The sequence below is a fragment of the Bufo gargarizans genome, chromosome 3 (genome assembly GCF_014858855.1).
Source record: "Bufo gargarizans isolate SCDJY-AF-19 chromosome 3, ASM1485885v1, whole genome shotgun sequence".
Lineage (NCBI taxonomy): Eukaryota > Metazoa > Chordata > Amphibia > Anura > Bufonidae > Bufo > Bufo gargarizans.
In genome coordinates, this window is record NC_058082.1 from 284,015,658 (window position 1) to 284,036,569 (window position 20,912).

The following is a 20,912-nucleotide window of genomic DNA, read 5'->3' on the forward strand; positions in this document are numbered from 1 at the left end:
TGGCCAGCAAATAACCTGCACCTCTCCACAAGAAATGGCTCTTCTCCTACACAAATGGGGACTGCTTCCTGATATCCCACGTGCTGGGAAAGAAGACTGGAACAAACCCAACAGAATTGCCCCAGAATGGGAAACCGTGTGACCACTCGGACTCCCCCTCTTCTATATTCATATGGATGGAGGGCAGTTGGGGCATGTAAGAACTTAACATCAGTTCTTTTCCCCCCTACTGGTCTGCTTTTTCTGATACAGAGGTGATACTATCTCCTCTAAGCAGGCGTCCAATTATTTTCATTTTTCTTTGTTCTCACATCACTGCAGTTTTATGAAGAGTTTGTGTGTGCCCCCCTTTACTTGTTTGGTCCGCTATTTTTGCCGCCAATAGTTGTTATCCTATTCCGGTGTCCATACAATTTATTCAGCTAGATATGGTATATGTCATATTAGTTTTATGTCAGTGAAACCTCAGATATTGCCTATTGTGATAGTGTTTCTTGCTCCATATATTTTTCCATGGCAGGGCTGAAGTTCTACTCTAATAATGTAAGAGGGCTAAACTCCCCATTTAGGCGCTCTCAAATGTGGTTAGATCTGATTCAATCTAAATGTGATGTAGCATTTATACAGGAATCTCATTTATTGGAATCGGAGCAACACAGGTGTACCTACTGTCTCTTCCCACATATTTTTTATTCACCAGCAATTAAGAAAAGAAAAGCGGGTACATTTATATGCATCAGGGCCTCATTAGCATTTACCTTACACCAAGGTATAACAGACTTTGCGAGTCGTTATGTTATTCTAATCTGTACACTAGAGGGCGCACATAATACATTAGTATCTGTGCATGCACCTAATCTAAGGGAAAAGGCTTTCTTTAATAAGCTTTACAGGAAAACGCAAAGGGTGGAGTTGGGGGCTGTGATGATGGGAGGAGACTTTAACATCCCGATAGATTGCTTCACACATGCAAGCACTAGTCCTGAAGATTTTAAAAAAACACTCTCAAACTTACTTCCTTGCATGATATTTGGAGATATCAGCACGGAGGCGAGCATGATTACACACATCTCTCTTCCTCCCATTATACGCAGTCTCGCATTGATTACTTTCTGATCTCCAGAGATGTTCTGTATAAAACGGTTAAGACGGATATTGGGTTTGCTAAGTAGTCCGACCACGCTCCTATTTCCTTGGGGATAGACCCTGGCCTCCCCAACCATTCACCCCCACAATGGAGATTAAATTCATACTTACTCAAATGTGCCAAAAGTATAGAAGAATATCGCACCCATTTACAGGATTTTTTTTTTCATCCTCATCCACCTTGTGGCTATCCCACAAGGCATGCATGAGAGGAATATTTCTGAAATCTGCTGAGCGTCTCAAAAAACTTAGAGACCGACATTTAAAGCAGGCTTTATTGAGGTTGGAAACAGCAGATCAACGATATAAAGATAACCCCTCCCATGCTCATCTGAAAGATTTTCAAAATGGCCGACTTTATCTCAGATCTCTTCTCCTATACAAACATGAAGAGTGATGTGTAGACTACGCTCCACCTACTATCATATGGGGGATCGTGCAGGCTCTCTGCCAGCAAACAGGCTTAAGAAAAGAGCTGCAAACTCTAGAATAGAGAAACTGCACTTTGATGGCTCCACAATTACACAAGAGATAACAAACGCATTAGCCTCATATTATGCAACCTTAAAGACGATACCTCAACTCCTCAACCTGATAAGAAAGGCATAGATTCCTTTTTAAACTCACTAAATCTCCCTTCCCTTACGATTGCCCAACTGTCATCACTCAACCGACCGATCTCTTCAGAAAATATATCTTTTGCCATTAAAGCTACTCAGTCAGGTAAAGCACCGAGACCAGATGGTTTCATCTCCAATTACTATAAAACTTTTCAGGCCCAATTGACTCCTTACCTTTCCACCCTTTATAACAGTTTCTTCACAACAGGTTTGATTCCCCCAGAGATGCTCTTTGCTACTGTGATAACACTCCCAAAACTGTGTAAACCCCCAAATACTCCTGCTAACCTACGCCCCATATCTCTGCTTAATGCAGACTTTATACGCAAAAATTTTGGCCACCCGTATTAACAAGTTCTTACCCTCCTTGGTGGATCCAGACCAAGTAGGATTTGTCCCCAGAAGACAATGCAGGGACGGCACCAGACGTATGCTTAATCTTATACACCTAGCCAGGAAATATACTACTTGGCTAACTTAGCTGAGCAAGCGCTGGAATGGTGGTCTCCTACTGCTCCGCAGAAATGGATCCAGATACCCTTACCTACTATGCAAACTACTTTGTTTATCCGGGCCCACTTCACCGAATCCATTAAACTCTTTAATGTTCTGTGGGAAAAGATCCCCATGGTAGCGTTGGAATATCATATTCCCAATATGAATTTGTCAATGTGGACCTCAAGGGGAATCCATTCTCTAGGTTGTTTGTACGCTGATTCAATTCTTGTGGATTTTTCATTTCTACACACCACATACCTTCTCCCAAATAGTCGGTTTTACCAATACCTTCAGTTGCGTCATTTGTTGGGCACTCTCACCCCACACCATACATCTCAAGGTGGTAATATTTATCAGTATTATTTTAGAACTCCTAAACTATCTACCCTATATGCCAGTATCTTACCATGCACTATTGAAAACAAACAACCGTTCATGCTGAAGTGTTTACTGTTAACCAATGGAGAGCTGCAATGTATTGGTCTTTTAAGAGCTCCAATTGAATAAATCATGTAGAACAATCCAGGAAAATTCAATTAAAGTGTTATTTATACCCTAAGGGTCCATTCACACGTCCGCAATCGGGGTCCACTCATACGGTGAGGAGTCAGGGAGAGGATTAGGGATGTTGTAGGAGGTGACCTGCTCCCTTATTACTCCTTTTGGCCAGGTTGATCCCCTTTACCCTTTGATACCGCACGGTTGGGGTTTCCCCCACTCCCCGCCTTGACAGTTGGAGAGGATGTGGGAATATTGGGTCCCCTCTGCATATGTGGTGGTCCTGCCCATCAGTTCATACATTCTGGTCTGATATTGAGGCGATTATCGAAGAAGTCGCTGAGGTAAATCTTACCTGTACATCTGCGCTCTCCATATTAGGGCTGGGACTAGCAGAGGTAGCGCCTGGAATGAGGTGGGTAGTGGTGCACATCTTGAGTGCAGCTCGCAACACTATCGCTGGACAATGGAAGTTGCCTCACACTCCACCACTAGTTGAGGTGATTCAGTCAGTTAACCAACATATGCACTGTGGGTTAGTTTTCGCTCCCACTGCTAATGTCCAAATGCGTGCCCATAACCAGTGGATCATGTGGCTCTCCAGCAAATTTGCATCTCCTTTACCTGCATGTTTGTGGTAGCCTACTCTTCCCCCCCCCCCCCCCTCAAGTTACCTCTTTGTACCTGTACGTCTTCTTATAAACAGTGAGCTCATATATATCTGATGTGCCGCTCTTCTGGCCCCGAGTGGGCTTATGCCTCGACTGACATTTAATGTACTGGATGTGATATTGGACACCTTCACCCTTGTTTTAGCTTGTTGTAAATGTGAAATATTGTAAACTGCTTAGTTTGAAAATGAATACTTCAATAAAAACCTATTGAACAATAAGAACCTAGGCCCTAGCCCAGGGTTGCATAGCCCATGCACATCTACTGTCCACTCTGTAAGGGCAGCAGCTCCCAGCCCTGCCCGTCTTCCCAGTCCGTACTGCACTGTACTAGCCTTATTCGAGACCGCTGCTAATAGACATTTCTGGGCAAGTTTTCTACTATAAATGTACAAATTCTCTAAATGCATTATATTACAAAAATGTTCCCTATCTCTTTTCCTATACATTAGCAAAAATAAATAAATAAATTCATGACCATTACACTTTAATTTTCTATTGGGTTCAGGAGACCAATGAAAGATAAACTGACTGCCATTTTAATTTTAGCATTGACTTAAGCTGTCCATACACATTTAATAACTGTTGGCTGGATGATCGTTCGGCCGACAGCTATCTCTCCCGCCACCCCAAACACATACACATTTGACTCGGCCCAATGTGTATGTATATTCTATGGGGAGAGGGAAGAAAGCCGCTGCCAGACACTTCTGGTGTCTGCGTATCTCCCAAGAGAACAAAAGGATTGGGCCACTATATTAATTTCACCCAATCTTTGTCTTCCCCCAACATCATCTATGGAGAGTCGAGCGCTCCCAACGCACATTAGAGTCTGACCAGATTTAGACCGATGGTGAGATCCACATGTTTTCATGTTCTAACTGGGGAGGCCACAGAAATAAAAGCATGAGATGCCATGGTCTGGAGAATAATCATGTAACATTTTCTGAAGCAAATTACTAAACGCTGTGCATTGATATAACTATTGGCATATCCAAATTCCTAACAATATCCTATCATGTGGTTGCAGAAGTGGAGAGTCAAATATAAATTGCACTAGATCACCTACCATACATGTTGTTTCCTACCTGAGCAGCAGATGTGCTGAGTAGTGGACAATACTTGTGTCCTATTCTCTTTCAGATTGTACTTGAGCCTGGTATTGGGAAACGTGAATGTAACCCTCCTGAGCAAGCAGGCTAAGTAAGTAAAACCGTTATTTAAGGGTGAGTGGGTCTGTTTTCACTTCACTATTAAAGTAAGTTTGTAGTATCCGTAGGGGGTGCACTAGATAGAGGAGGTAGAATTAGAATAAAATGTACAGTAGTAAAGAAACAATGAAATAACTAAACCCCTTTAAATTGGGAAAATATTATGCTATTATGTGCAAATGCAAACTTTTAAATACATATTATAGAGACATTTCATAAGTTTGCATCAGTACTGTCAATGAGCTAAGACCCCCGGCTCAAAGTGGCCCCTAAAATCCTTTTGGCAGTCATGCCACCTCCTAATCCCTAAACTAATGTTCTACGCATAGACTTTGGTGTCACTTTGGAAAGGCGCCTTAGTGTACATCTGTATGTGTTCTGGATACATCTGTTAATGTTTTCTCTTATGTGGTCAGGTTTGCTTACAAAGATGAATATGAGAAATTCAAGTTGTACCTCACAATGATCCTGCTGGTCTTTTCCTTTGTTTGTCGTTTTCTTCTGAACTCCAGGTGGGTATATTGTACAGATGTAGATATTAACGGGCATTGAAGTTATTGGACTACATTTCTGACTGTTATCTACTTTATCTACTCTATCTGTTCTCACCACTATCAAGAAATGTAGATGTTAGGCCCTCTTCACATCTCCATCTATCTGTTCTTACCACTATCAAGAAATGTAGATTTTAGGCCCTCTTCACATCTCCATTGATCGTTTTCTGGCAGGCTGTTCTATCAGAAAACAGCCTGCCGGAGTTCAACCGATCTGGCATTACCGGATTCTCTAGTGCACTGCCGGATCCCCATTTACTGTAATGAGGTATGGCGGTGATCTGGACAAATACCGTTGCATGCAGAGTTTTTTTGTCTGTCCAGATCATCCCTGACGGAGATGTGAATGCCGCCATAGCAAGAATGAGATTATCACTTTAACATCCTCTTGTTGAATTTACTTTCAGGGTGACTGATGCCATGTTTAACTTTCTGCTGGTTTGGTATTACTGCACTCTAACTATCCGAGAGAGCATTTTAATAAACAACGGCTCCAGGTCAGATGTTATTGTATTATTTTCCTTTTATAGTCTACATATGTGAATTTTAATTTAATGTAGATTTTGTTTATCTGAACTTGTTGTATGGGCTCTTTCACATAGGCCAATAAAGGTATCAGGTAGTCGACTCACTGTACCAATCAACCAGTTTCACTTTGGGCTATTCCTCAAGGTGTTATCCTGGCGGTCCCCTGGTTTTCACACTTTATTCCCTATACAGGAATCTTGTTATCATTGCAGGGGAGCCACCAGGCTGCTACCTCTTTGAGTAGTCCCAATGTAGTTGCCAGCTGACCCATGGTGCTTAGAGACACGGGTTTGAAGCATCAAGGGTTAAGGCAATACTTGTAGTGAGTAAACAGGCAGAGGTCAGGGCAGACTGATCCGAGGTCAGTGTAGACTAATCCGAGGTCAGGGTGGGCAGTGAAGGGTCAGTACGTTAGAAGGGCTATGGTCAGGGCAAGAAGCGGAGTTTTAGCACACCTTCACTGGTCAAACTAGCAAGCTAGGAAACCTTAAGGTCAGGCACATTCCACCTGGTGAAGGTGCCTTCAGTACACACAAAAGTCAGCCATAGGCTGGAACAGATCAGGGCACGCACGCGCTGGTCCTTTAAGGGTCTGCAGGAGAGCATGCGCCCTATAGACAGGATGATGGACCCTGGAAGCAGAAGCAGCCTGTGGCCTTCTAGAGAAGCACCAGGGACCGCTATCAGCAACAGAGGAGGAAGAAGCAGGTGAGGGTCGATGCCTGCTCAATAGCTGCATTTACATGCAAGGATCTCTAGATGAATGATTGTTACAAAGATTGCTTGTCCCCATACAGCTTCCTTTTATAGAGGATTTTAGGTCCCTCCTGAAAGATGCAATTACTGAATAAATGAGTGTTTGCTTGTTGGTTGGTTGAACGGTGGCCCCGTGTGAGAATTCCGCTCTGGTGCAATGCGTGAGGTGAACGCATTGCACCCGCACTGAATCTGGAACCATTCACTTCAATGGGGCTGTGCAGATGAGCTGTGATTTTCACGCATCACTTGTGCATTGCGTTAAAATGGCCGCGTGTTCTATATTCAGCGTTTTTCACGCAACACATGCCCCATAGAAATGAATGAGGCTGCGTGAAAATCGCAAGCATCCGCAAGCAAGTGCGGATGCGGTGTGATTTTCACGCATGGTTGCTAGGAGATGATAGGGATGAGCAACCCTGGAACCCATCAAAGTAAATTCACTGTATTATTTTCCCTTATAACATGGTTATAAGGGAAATTATTAGCATTCTTAATACAGAATGCTTACCAAAATGTTGATTGAGGGGTTAAAAAAAATGAATAAAAATGAACTCACCGATGAGCAACACAGGCCCCGTAGAAATTAATGAGGCTGCGCGAACTAGTGGATGAGGGGAGTAAATTATTATTATTTTTTTTAACCCCTCAAGCCACATTTTACTAGGCATTCTGTATTAAGAATGCTATTATTTTCCATTATAACCATGTTATAAGGGAAAATAATAAAATCTATAGAACACCTAACCCAAACCTGAACTTCAGTGAAGAAGTCTGGGTACCACATTCAGTTTTTTATCACGCGCGTGCAAAATGCATTGCACCCGCATGATAAAAACTGAACAACGCAACGCAATCGCAGTCAAAACTGCATCTGTGAAAGAGGCCTTACAGTCTAATTATTAGGAATGAGTGTTTGTTTCTAGGAACATTTGTTCCTGATAATTGACCCAGTCCTTGTCCTGTGTAAAATGGCTCTTACTCCATTCTCTTGCAAACAATAAAGGGAATGGCTCAGCACCAAGACATGTTTATCTTACGTACACCAAAATTGTAAATTGCTGTATATAAATGTTAGAGAATATTCAGCCATCAAAATGGTTTTCTAGGTCAAAAGATTCAGTAGCAGATATCTTAAAATGTAGATGTAAAAGACCTTGCAGTATACTCACCTTTTAAATCCTTTAGTGTCATTACATTTTTTTATTTTACAGAATTAAAGGCTGGTGGGTCCTGAACCATTATGTGTCCACCTTCCTGTCAGGTGTTATATTGACCTGGTAAGTCCTAACACACAATGATTAAACTTTCTCAATCGTGTATATATATTGTTACTGACAAGTATATCTTCAGTCATTGAAGGGGTTGTACTATCTCAGACATTGGGGGCATATCGCTAGGATATGCCCCCAATGTCTGATAGGTGCAGGTCCCACCTCCGGGGTCCACACTTATACTTAGAACGGAGATGATAAAGTCCCGGAGGGCGCATTGCGCATCTGTGGCCGCCCTCCATTCATCCCTATAGGAGCGCCGAAAACAGCCAAGCAGCTTGCTCGCCTATTATTGGAAGTCCCATTGAAATAAATGTGAGGCACATCACACAAGCATGGCCACCGCTCCATTCACTTTTATGGGGCTAACGGAAATAGCAGAGCCAGCGCTCGGCTATTTTCGGCTCTCGCCTAGGAATGAATGGAGGACGGCTACGCATGTACAGTGTGCCCTCTGGGACTTTGCCGGCTCCATTCCAAGTATAGGTGCGGGTCCCAGAGGTGGGACCCACACCGATTTAGATATTGGGGGCATATCCTAGCAATATCCCCACAGTGTCTGAGATGGAACAACCCCTTTCAAGAGGAGCTGTCATCCCCCTTGGCAAGTCTACTTCTGTATTAGCCATGAAATAATTCTGGAACATATAATTGATTCTGCATTGTGCCTTACTTCTGGACATTATCATTCCCCTTGACCTAGCAGACATAAGGGTCAGGTTAAAAAGTCTGACACGCTAATTGGACAGTGTCACAGTTACACTCCGTTGTTAATTTACTCATACATTTCTAGAAGGTATAACGTAAAATATACATCTCAGGAGAGGTGACAGGTCTCTTCTAATACGTTGTTGGGCACTCCTTCATCTGGAAAATGGACCTATGGACTTTACCCTCATTCTATCTAAATAACAGTAGTTCAGCACCCAGATAGACAGTGCCGAACAAGCAAGAAGCATAAAGTAACCCAAGAGATGTTCCGACTAAACCAAAGACAATACATTTTCAAATATAGCAGGCACTCCTCATCTGGTTATATCGGGTAATCAAGGGTTGATAAGATAATATATAATTTATTATCACAATGTTACAAAATTATTTAACAAGAATGGTTTAAAAACAGCAATTTACATAGTAAAAAATAAAATAATAGTTTCTAGCATCAATGTTTATAGTGGCAATTACTTATAGCGGCCGTATTAAAGCAGTGGTTGCCGATAGCAACAAATGTCGTTGATAGCAGCAATCTTTAGCGACAATATTTGAAGCAGCAGTTGTTAATAGCAGCAAATGTCATTAGTAGCTGTAATCATCAGTGACAATAGTAGCGGTAGCAGTTGTTAATAGTAACAGCAATGTTGGAGCAGCAGCTATTAATTGCGGCAGATGTTGTTAATATCAATGATTATCAGCGACAGTGATTGTCAACAGCAACAGTCATCAATAGTGATCCATAAATGGTTAATAATGGTCTCCACCAGTCTCAGGATACAGTTATCCCTGCCACCCAAAATATAAGGGTATGGATGCTGGTGGTTATAGTAGCTGTGATATGCGATGGTCACAATGATTTTATAGCAGCATCTATTTTCGCATAATTTTAATGATATAAAGTTCAGTCTGTTTAGTTCAACTCCTGATATTTGCCAGGAATTTATTTTCAATACATCCGTGTCGGGTACATTGGTGAGGAGTATTTGTGTGTTTAATACTCACTATTTTCCTTGTTTTGTAGAGTTGTAGTATTTGTACTAGTTAGAGTGGCGTCCCACTCAATGTACAGTGTACTCACCCCCTTGATCACGGTGCCTAAGTTGTCGCTTCTGTTTGGTATCCACCTTTGTGCCTGTGTTTGCTTCTGCCGTAACTCCGCGTCCCACGTGATGATTGTGGTGACCCTTTTCTCCCTAGCTTTTGGGCCTAGTCTATTGTTCTGTTTGTTTTTCCTGTGTTTGGTTATTTCCCTGCTTACCTACCTCCCTGTGACAGACAGATCTCTGCACATTAACAGCGACCATGCGCATAGAGTAAAATACTGGACAACGACATCAATGCACATGCTGCAAGAGATTAGAGGTATAGATCTTAAAGTACATAGGTGTTAAGTAAATATTTCATACGGCATCACGGACCATCATACAATCCAGACATATTATAACATTAAATCGAGCATATGGATGTCATATGATTACTAACTCCAATCTGTGGTACATAGCTGTGACTAATAACGTACCCTGACTGACGTCGGACATCAACTATGTAGAGCCAGCGATATACGGTATGGTTTCTGGTTACCAAGGCGTGACGTTACTCCGTTCCTGTGGAGAAGGTAAGGTCAGCTTGGTACAGTGTTCACAGACTCCTCCTGTCCACACGGGCACAAAGAGGCAAGGAGCTGAGATAGCCTTTTCACTGCCTCAGTGAAACAGTGCTTCCCCCGGGTATACTGCCACCAGTTTCTTGTTTGATATAAGCACGGTCCGCTAACAGGATTATATAGGGTAAGAAACCAACCCGCGGTAGCGTATTACTAGGCCGAAATACGGACGTGGGGATTCGTGATCAAGATACAAGGACAGCACAAGATTAAATTATATATTTAATTAAGGTCGCGCTAGACGAAACACAATATACATAGAAAATATATACAGTGGTCTAAGTTGTAAATACAGATGGCGTGGCACTGTACAAACAGGGTTAAGCAAATCGAAAAGTCAGTTTACCAGGTATGAGTGCTTTAGGTTGTGATGAGTTCTTAGCTGTAGTCATATGGGAAGCAGTGATGTCCCCCAATTCCAGGTCCCTCTAAACACATGACACAATGTGACCTCCCTTTAGAGAAAAGATACGCCAGCTTGCTGGCACAAGCCTTTTAACCTGTAGCTGGCCCTTTCCCTCCCGGCCTCTGGGAGGGGTCCACTTTCCCTCTGATGGGTTGGCAGCACATAAGCCACAAAGCTGATTAGGGCTCATGGCTCCAGACCAGAATGTTTCAGGGAGGTGGTTCTGGGACCAATGGATCCGCCCGGGTTCTGGCTACCAGTAGAGTCCAAGTATGGTACCATTATTTGGTTTCTGTGAGGAGATATGTATATATACCCTCCCTGGCATCCCACCACTAAACTATGACCATGGGCCTGTTCATCGTGGCCACAGGGACACAAATATGCATCTGGTTTATGTCTGTGATGGAGGGGTGATTCAGAATTCCTTATGAATCGCCGGTTCCATTGTGTCTGATAATGTTCATTGAACTGGGGAATGGCCTAGACCCCCTGCAGAGAGGTTTTTCCTGGTCAATTAGCTGGGTTCCTGGCTGGCTGAATGGAGGTGAGAAATTGTAAACAAAGGTGGCCTGCTAGAGTTTCTCTGCCATTTGGCTGGGCTTTGAAGCAGGGTCCCCCTGTGGCGTTCACTACCTCTGCTATCTGACAGCTGATGGCTGGTGTGGGAACATTGCTGACATAAAATATTAATCCATATTACTCACATTAGCAAATAGAGCATCAGGTACAACTTAGACATAAATTGCATTCTTGAACTTGGACTCACTATCTGCAACACATTGGGAGAGATGTTCTCATCGTTGGTGTTTCAACTCAACATGTGTGATTGAACCGCCTGTACTGCACCAGTCATTGCATTTATTTTATTTTGTACAAAAGATGTTTATTTTCTTATTTCTTTGTACCTCAGTGTCTGATGAAGGCCTGCGAGCCGAAAACGTTCAGGGCACACCACATTCCTACAGGCACGATACAGTGCCACTTTCCTCTGGTGTACTACCACATCAGTTCTTCAAAACTTCCTAATTGCGGCACAGTGTCTGATGAAGGCCTGCGAGCCGAAAAAACGTTCACGCACTGCCGCATGACTTATGTTTCTGAAAAATAAAATAAATCTAAAGTTATCAAGAAAACTCTTGCTGTGATTTATATTCAATAGTGATTGGGGTGGGAACCTTTACACAGCACAAAAGACGGGGAGCAACAAAGATTGTCATTGGATAAAATAATAATCCATATTCCTCACACCTCCCCCTTTTAGAGGGCGCCATAAGGCAGCACATTCCTGTGTTCCCCCGTGCACACATCCGCACCCTCTCTGGTGGTGAATGGCAAAGTGGTACGGCTGTAGCACAAGGCTTCCGCGTACCCACCTCCCATTTGTTCCTGGCCAGTGGAGTCACCCTGACTGAGCATGACACCAAGACCACAATTACTGGTGCCAGTCAGTACTATAAACGGCCACGTGAAGTCAGCTGCCTGGGTTACTGGGAAGTTGGAAAAAGCGCCCTTTAGCTCCTGGAAGGCCGTCTCACAGTCATTTGTCCAATCGACGGCGGAGGGCAGCTTCTTCCTGATGCGGTCCGTCAGGGGCCTCGCCAGGCTTCTACAGTGGGGCGCGAACCCCCTATAGTACCCGGCGGTGCCCAGGAAGGACATCACCTGGTTCTTATCCTGGGGGGTGAGCCAGGATGCGCTGGCATCCTCTCTCCCGGGCTCCGGTTCCAAAGCTTCCCGGCCTGCCCAGGGCCCCTCGCTTATGCCCAGCAGGCACTTTCCTGGCCTATGGGTCAAGCCTGCCTGGCAGATCTGCCTGAGCATCTGCGCCAGATGCTCTCAGGGATCCTCCCATGTAGTACTGAAGACGGCAATGATCTCCATGTACGCGGCCGCGTACCCTTCGAGTTCCTTAAGCAGCTTGAGTGGTAGGGGCATACTCTATGCCCAACGGCATCTCTGTGGACTCCGTCCTTCTAGGCTTTTTAGTTAACATTTCCCAGAAGGGGTGGCATTCCGGGAGGACACCTGCCTCCCGCTTATGATGCGCCTGCATCAGGTTCACGGGGAAGGCCTTCTGCCTTCCCCGGGTGTGGTCCAGGGGGACCAGATACATCCCGGCATTGAGCCGCAAGGAACGGACCATCCCAGGCCGCCTGAAGCTTGTCCTGAGGTACGGGAACCAGTATCCACGCTTGCTGATCCACCTGGTGGGTCCTCGCACAAGCCTTCTGGTCGTACTCCCGCTTCTGGTCTGGCCTGCCCCATACTCTTGTGCACCAACCGCGACAAGGCCGGCGCCTTTTTCATGGAAGCGCATTACACACTCGATGACCAACCCCCCTAGGGGTGGCTACGTCTCCCAACCAGGCCTCTGTCTTAGCGGCCCCTGGGTATCGGGCCATCGGAATTTAATGCGCAACCCACAACTCCGCCCTGAACGGATAGGGTACCACAAATTGTCGGTCCCTAGGCCACACCTCCAGTGAGCCCTGCTGGACCATTTCCCGGCACAACCGTCCTTTGGTCCCAGACCGCCCTCTGGAGGTCTGAGTCCAAGGGAGGCCAATCCACCTGCTCTGTGAGAGCTTTCAAGCTGGCACTAGCCCCTAACGCCACCTGAAACCCCTGCTGGGATGTGGCCAGAATAGACGAGACTGCCACGTCCCCTGTCAGTTCTACTACCTGCCGGTCCCTAGGCCACTCCTCCGGTGAGCCCTACTGGACCGTGGCCCGTTACAGCCGTCATTGGTCCCAGACCACCTGCTTGAGGTCTGAGTCAGAGGGAGGCTGTGCCGCCTGCTACTTCAGAGCATTCAGGCTGGCGTCCGCCACTAACTCCACCTGAAACCCCTGACCGGACGTGGCCAGAATAGACGAGACTGCCACGTCCCCGGGACTTGTCTCCTGGCCTCCATTTGACTCGGCAGCCATTTGGTCGGAAGGGGAAAAGCCATCAGACCCCTGAGGGGCCCCTAGGGCCCCAGCACTCCCACTGCGCATGACAGCAACTATGGCCGCTGCCACCGCTGGTAGTGCCTGCTTCCCCTTCGGCTTCCGACCACGTTGCCAGTACAGACGGACTAACCTGGCCTTCTGACATCCCGGTTGTGGAGGAACCCTGCACTGAGGCTTTACCTAGGAGCCCTACTTCTCCTGGGACAGCCCTGACCTCATTTGCATCCTCCTCCGCAGCTGTCTGCCCCCTGCTTGTCCCCTCAGTAGCCACACCTGAGTATAACAGGTTCCAGCATGCTTGCTGGCCACACCCTAGGGCCTCAGCACAGCTGGCGTGAATGACCCCCTCCCCACTGAGGGGAGAGGCATACATTACATCCCCCACCCCCACATCCCCGTGAACAGGCATGCTATGAACATAAACAGTATCAACAGGGGTCACATTCTGGGGGGATCGGACCTCGGGGTGTCAGCGGCCACATACTTGGACACAAGCCGCCCCAGGTCTGTCCCCAGCAGAACACTGGCAGGGATATTTGAGGATACCCCCACCTCCCTTACTCCTCGACCGGCACCCCAGTCCAAATAGACCTTGGCGACAGGCAGCGACAGTTCTACTCTTCCAATCCGGGAGACAGTAAGGGATCTCCTGGGCAATAAATCGTGGGGTGCCACCAGTTCAGGCTGTACCAAAGTCATCTCAGTGCCAGTGTCTCTAAGCCCCATGCTTACAGAGGTGGCAAAGCTGGTGCCCACTTGGGCCTAGGGGCAGGGGCATAGTGTGTCTTACCCCCTTTCCAGCCGACAGGTTTCCGGGCCTCTGAAGTCCTGTTGTACAGTTGTGTTCAAAATTATTCAACCCCCACTGAAATTGAGTGTTTTGGCCAGTTTGACATTGATTTTGATCATTTCAGTCATCTTGTTTACAATTAAATCAAAGAGGCACTTGTAAGTCAGACCAATATAACATAACATTAATAATGAAATAACCACAAATGTCTTTTCTGTGCTCACATCATTATCAGTTTTATTCAACCCCCAAGTGACATTCAATCTTAGTACTTAGTACAACATCCTTTTCCAGTTATAACAGCTTTTAATGGTGAAGCATAGCTTGACACAAGTGTCTTGCAGCGATCTACGGGTATCTTCGCCCATTCTTCATGAGCAAAAGCCTCCAGTTCAGTCACATTCTTAGGCTTGCGCGCTGCAACTGCTTTCTTTAAGTCCCACCAGAGGTTCTCAATCAGATTTAAGTCTGGTGACTGCGATGGCCACTTCAAAATGTTCCAGCTTTTAATCTGCAACCATGCTCTAGTGGACTTGGAGGTATGCTTGGGATCATTGTCCTGTTGAAAGGCCCAACGTCTGCCAAGCCTCAGGTTTGCTACTGACTGCATCACATTTTCATCCAATATCTCCTGGTACTGAAGAGAATTCATGGTACCTTGCACACGCTGAATCTTCCCTGTACCTGTAGAAGCAAAACCGCCCCAAAGCATGATTGACCCCCCCCCCCCCCCGCCATGCTTCACAGTAGGCAAGGTGTTCTTTTCTTCATAGGCCTTGTTCTTCCTCCTCCAAACATAGCGTTGATCCATGGGCCCAAACAGTTCTAATTTTGTTTCATCAGTCCACAGAACACTATCCCAAAACTTATATGGTTTGTCCACATGACTTTTGGCATACTGCAGTCGACTCCTCTTATTCTTTGGAGACAGCAAGGGGGTGCGCCTGGGAGTTCTGGCATGGAGGCCTTCATTACGCAGTGTGCGCCTTATTGTTTGAGCTGAAACTTCAGTACCCACATCTGACAAATCTTTTTTCAGTTCCTCAGCAGTCACACAGGGACTTTTCTCCACTTTGCGCTTCAGGTAGCGCACAGCAGTCGAAGTCAGCATCTTTTTTCTGCCACGACCAGGTAGCGTTTGAACTGTGCCCTTTACCTTGAATTTGCGAATGATGCTCCCTATGGTGTCTCTTGGTATGTTTAACATCTTTGCAATCTTCTTATAGCCATTGCCCTTCCTGTGAAGAGAAATCACCTCTTCTTTTGTCTTCCTGGACCATTCTCTTGACTTCACCATGTTTGTAAACACACCAGTAAATGTCTAAAAGGAGCTGAGTATCACAGTCCTTTTTAAATCTGCCTAATTGGTGCTTATTATGCTTGATTGCTGCTCCTTGACATCCACAGGTGTTTTCAATACCTGATCGAAAACACTTGAATGAACCTCTGTTCTTAAGAGTGGTAGTCTTTAAGGGGTTGAATAATTGTGTCAACGAAGAAATTGCAAAAAAAACATTTTAATACTGTATTACAAAAACAATTGATGTCATTTTACTTGCATTTGGGTCTTTAAAAAGTCCTTGTAAGACTTCATTCTGAACACAATTACAAATGTACACTAAATTCCCTAAAACCCTTTACAGCATTGGGGGTTGAATAATTTTGAACACAACTGTAAGTGTACTCATCGGCCAGGGCTCCTGTTGCAGAGGCCCCCTTTGGCTTCTGGTCACGGAGGTACTGCTGGAGGTCCTCCGGGCAATTCCACAAGAACTGCTCTGTGGCGATGAGCTTCTTCAGCTGTTGGACAGTGGTGAGCTTCAATCCCATAGTCCATTGGTCGACCGCTCTCGGCAGGGCCCGCATGTGATCGGCCTAGCTATGGGTAGGACCCCGCTGCAAACTTCTGAGCTTTTTCTGGTACGACTCAGGGGTTAAGTTGTACTGCCGGACCAGAGCCTGCTTGATGTCCTCATAGCTCAGGATGGTCTCGCTAAGTAGGTACCCGAATATTTCAAGGGCTTTTCCCCTGAGACGTGGCGTTAGGAATCTGACCCACTGGTCCTCCGGCAGCTGGTACCGATGGCAGGCCGTCTCAAACGCCAACAAGAAAGTGTCCAAGTCCCCATCTTTGTCCAGCAGGGGGAAGTCCTCCGCCTGCAGTTTTGGACTCCGGATCTCTGGAGACTCACATGGGGCTGCTGGAGTTGGAGCATTTTGTAGCTGGTGCTCTTGCTCAGCCTGCTCACGACGTTCTGCAGCTGCCATGAGGATATCGTAGGGAAGCCTGCTCTTCGGCCTGGAAACTGTCCATGGCAGCTTGTAGGAGAGAAGCCGAGCCTGCTTGGCTGGGCAGATGGGCAGGTGGGGTGCGGCCCACCGCGGGCCTGACCGCCAGCAACTGGCTCCTTATGGAGCTTTGGCTGTGCTCCCCCTCGCCTTAAAGAAAGTTGCCTTCCACCTCCTCTTGGCCCCCTTTCTGGACTGGCTCCTCCCCTCCACCGTTCATAGCATCAGCCATGTCCGTCGCTTTGCTTCTTATGCTACTGGCCATCATTGCAACGGATGATCACTGACCACAGACTGCAACCTGTGATGCACACACACCTTATTGTATTTGCACTGTAGTGTTGAGCTGATTTTAAGACTCCAGTGGCAAAAGCTACTGCTGGTAGTCTTTAGTGTCTGGGAGTATGGGTCCCACACTCGCAGACACTAGTATCCCGATCCCACTTTGCTGCCACCAATATGTGACGAATACCATACCCGACTGACGTCAACTACGTAGAGCCACCGAGATACAGTATGGTCTCTGGTTACCAAGGTGTGACGTTACGCCGTCCCTGAGGAGCAGGTAAGGTCAGCTCTGTACAGTGTTCACAGACTCCTCCTGTCCACATGGGCACAGAGAGGCAACAAGCTAAGATAGCATTTTCACTGCCCCAGTGAAACAGCGCTTCCTCAGCCTGGGTATACTGCCCCCAGTTTCTTGTTTGATATAAGTCCGCTAATGGGATTATATAGGGTAAGAAACCAACCTGTGGTAGCGTATTACTAGGCCGAAACACTGACAAAAAGCACAAGATTAAATTATATATTTAATTGCCTTAAAGGGAGTCTGTCAGCAGATTTACCCCTTTTTAACAGTTGCCATTCCGCTGTAGCCGCAAAACAGATGATTAACACAGTACCTTTATATGCTTTGGTGGACTTTTAAATATGCCAAAAATGAACTTTGATGAGGGCTCGCAAGTGCCCAGGGCGGAGTCCACTTGCGAGCCCTCATCAAAGTTCGTTTTTGGCATATTTAAAAGTCCACCAAAGCATATAAAGGTACTGTGTTAATCATCTGTTTTGCGGCTACAGCGGAATGGCAACTGTTAAAAAGGGGTAAATCTGCTGACAGACTCCCTTTAAGGGTGCACTAGACGTAACACAATATACACAGAAAATATATACAGTGGTAAATACAGATGGTGTGGTACAAGCAGGGTTAAGCAGAACAAAAAGGTCAGTTTACCATGTATGAGTCCTTTGGGTTGTGATGTGTTATTTCACACAAGCCTCCATTTGGAATGGACTTACTGCTGAGTAACTGGTGGATAATTTGGAACATGCGGTCAAACGCCCTTTCTACAGTGCCTCTTCCACTGACTCTGATCAGTCTACTGCACCTCAAGACTAAACTATATAGACCACCCCTTAGGCCTCCAGGTATCCATGGCCTCTATCACAGCTCTGAGCTGTTCAACAATGATCTGGTCTCTATTAGGGACCATAAGTTTGAGTTTAACACTGCTCACTGGCTCTATCCAAGCCAAAGTCTCTACTGCCACAGCAGAGTTAAAGGGGTTGTGCCACTTCAGCAAGTGCCATTTATTATGTAGAGAAAGTTAATACAAGACACTTGCTAATGTATTGTTATTATCCATATTTCTTCCTTTGCTGGCTGGATTCATTTTTGCAAACATTATATATAGACTAAGCCCTCATTCTTATATGATAAAATCTGAGACTCTCAGCTAGAGATGAGCGAAGTTTTTACAAAATCTCTTCGTCACGAAGCACATTTTTTTAAAGTAGCGGGTGCAATGACAGGGAGCTGCAATAGCGCCGCTCCCCATCATACAACGAAAAAGGACCCTAGCTGGGTGAAGGTATTTTATCAACACAAAACAATTAGCCGCAAGGGCTTATTACCTAACTTGACCCAGATTAACAATAGAGAAGTGCTAAAATATAACTTTTATTGGTCAATAAAATTAATAATGTGAGCGCAAAAGAGTGTTTTAAAATAACTGTTCCCTGCGTACAGACTGATTATTGCAATTGATGCCTTAAGTGGAGATGTGTACTCTCCCCACCCTCCAGCACTGATAATGCCAGCCCTGTACCAATAGCCAGTTTTCTTACTGAGGAAGATCTGGACTAATAGACTATCACTAGCGTGCTGATACACAAAGCTAAACTAGACTGAACACAGGCAAACGCATCTAAAAACTAGAACTGCCCCGACATGTTTTGCCAGAAAACTGGCTTCCTCAGGGGTAACGGGCAGACTTCATTCTGATATGATAAAATCTGAGACTCTCAGCTAGAGATGAACGAAGTTTTACAAAATTTATTTGTCATGAAGCTCATTTTTTTGTGATGGCACTGCTCCCCATCATTTTACCCCTCAGATGCCGCTTTCATACATGATTGCAGCATCTGAGAGTAATGATACAGTGTAAAATTAACAGAAAAAAAAATTAAATCATACTTACTGCCTCCATTTGCTCGCGGCCGACCGCCGCCATCTTGCACAGAGTCTCGGACTGCCCGAAATGAGTTGTCACGCCGGCCGGCGTATTGACGTCATACGTCACCACACACAGGATTTCGTCCAAGATCTTGAAAATGGTGGTGGCCGGCCCATTGCGAGCAAATGACGGAAGTAAGTATTTTAGTTTTTTACACTATTTCAGGTTAAATCTATTCGCTACCACGAAGCACAAGGAAATTCGGCTTTGCGGCGAATCAAATTTATTCAGAAATTCGGATCTAATTCCACTTCGTTGGATTCAATTTGCTAATCCCTACTCTCAGCCAGTGTATTTTGATCAAAACTGCACACAGAGGTAACTAGGAGCACCAAACTATATGTGCAGGGTCTGCTCTCCTGAAAGTAGATGCCCAATGGCATAGGCAGGCTTAGAGTAGGACCTGCCTGATTGAGACCACCTTGGTGCTGGTAGGTAGGCACAGATGTGTTTTGATCAAAATATATTGGCTGAGAGTCTCGAATTTTATCATATCAGAATGAGGGCTTAGTCTATATATAATATTTGCATCTATTGTATTAGTACATTATTTTCTGTGATTTTTCTTTTATAAATGTAGCCATGAACATTGGCATATTCATTTATTACATCGTGAAAAATGTTTATCTTTTTATTTTTTTATTTTTGTTTAGTCTGGATTCATCTTCTCATCGCATTATACACTGCTTATTTCCATGGTTACGGTCAGCCTGCAATGAGTCAGCGGTGGCCGTGCTTGCATACTATAGGAAAAAGCGCAGGCCTCTCTGGTGGCCAGGACCGTCGGAGTGCACATAGGATGGTGCTTTTTTCTGTAGCGTGCAATCACGGCCACCACTGATGGATTGCAGGGTGGTCATAGTCATGGAAACGTACAGTGTATAATGTGATGGAAAAATGAATCCAGCCAGAAAAGGAGGTAATATGGATAATAACAATACATTAGTCAGTACTGTGTATTACCTATAAATGCTTTTTGCTGAAGTGACAACAACCCCTTTAACTCCACCCAGGTTGATGACACAGCCTATACAGTGCCAACAGGAGCTGCATAAAGCACCGACCACACTCCTTCACAACCAGCCTCTCCTAGTACCAGATCAAAGCAGCTATACCATTCCCCTCCAGAAACTCATTCAGACACACCAAGCGACCCACTACATAGCTTCTTAGTACACCTCCCGGCCTCCAGCCCACCGCCAATTTTTAAGTGAGCAAGCGTCTCCAGCCTTGCACAATTTTTCCCAATAAATAAGCCTTTAACTGCTTTCAGCTAACCACTGACTCCCAGGTGGACAGACCTTCGGCATAATTGTCTAAGAGGCCAAAGCAGTTCAGTTTGAACTGTATGTATACCATCCATACCCTCTGCAATTGTTGCCAAACATCTTCCTTTTATCCCGTCCTGTCTGCTCCTCCCAAAATCATAGTGGCACCGCATATTGGCATGACCGCGCTCTTCCTGGGCATATGGTGGTATTTATATCTCCTCCTGCAACTGACAGCCATCAGCAGTATTTCATGGTGGCACCGCAGGGCATCAGGATTGTTTTATGCCCCTTTTCTAATCAATATGCAGAGCATGACTATCACCAACTTTCTCCAATAAATTCGTATGTTTTTAAAAAGGTGCCACAGAGTGATGTATGATCCAAACCCTATGTTTTTAATATATTTAGGACAGCACTGTGTACTTAGGGATACTGTAAGCAGTATAAAAGCCTGTAAATTTGTGACTTTATTTTTAGGCCAGATGGATTAATGTACCAGATGTTCAGAAATCAATACCTTTCTTTCTCCATTTACCAAAGTACGTACATATC

The 20,912-nt window shown here is 45.3% G+C and overlaps 1 protein-coding gene across 1 annotated transcript in view; it reads left to right on the top strand.

Moving 5' to 3' along the window:
• TMEM120A (transmembrane protein 120A) overlaps positions 1-20,912 on the top strand; it is a 52,205-nt gene that overhangs the window by 18,317 nt on the left and 12,976 nt on the right. The window contains exons 4-8 of the mRNA XM_044287289.1: positions 4,577-4,636; positions 5,061-5,156; positions 5,606-5,695; positions 7,697-7,762; positions 20,838-20,899. Of these exons, the coding sequence (XP_044143224.1) occupies positions 4,577-4,636; positions 5,061-5,156; positions 5,606-5,695; positions 7,697-7,762; positions 20,838-20,899 (374 nt within the window). The remainder of the gene's footprint in view (positions 1-4,576; positions 4,637-5,060; positions 5,157-5,605; positions 5,696-7,696; positions 7,763-20,837; positions 20,900-20,912) is intronic.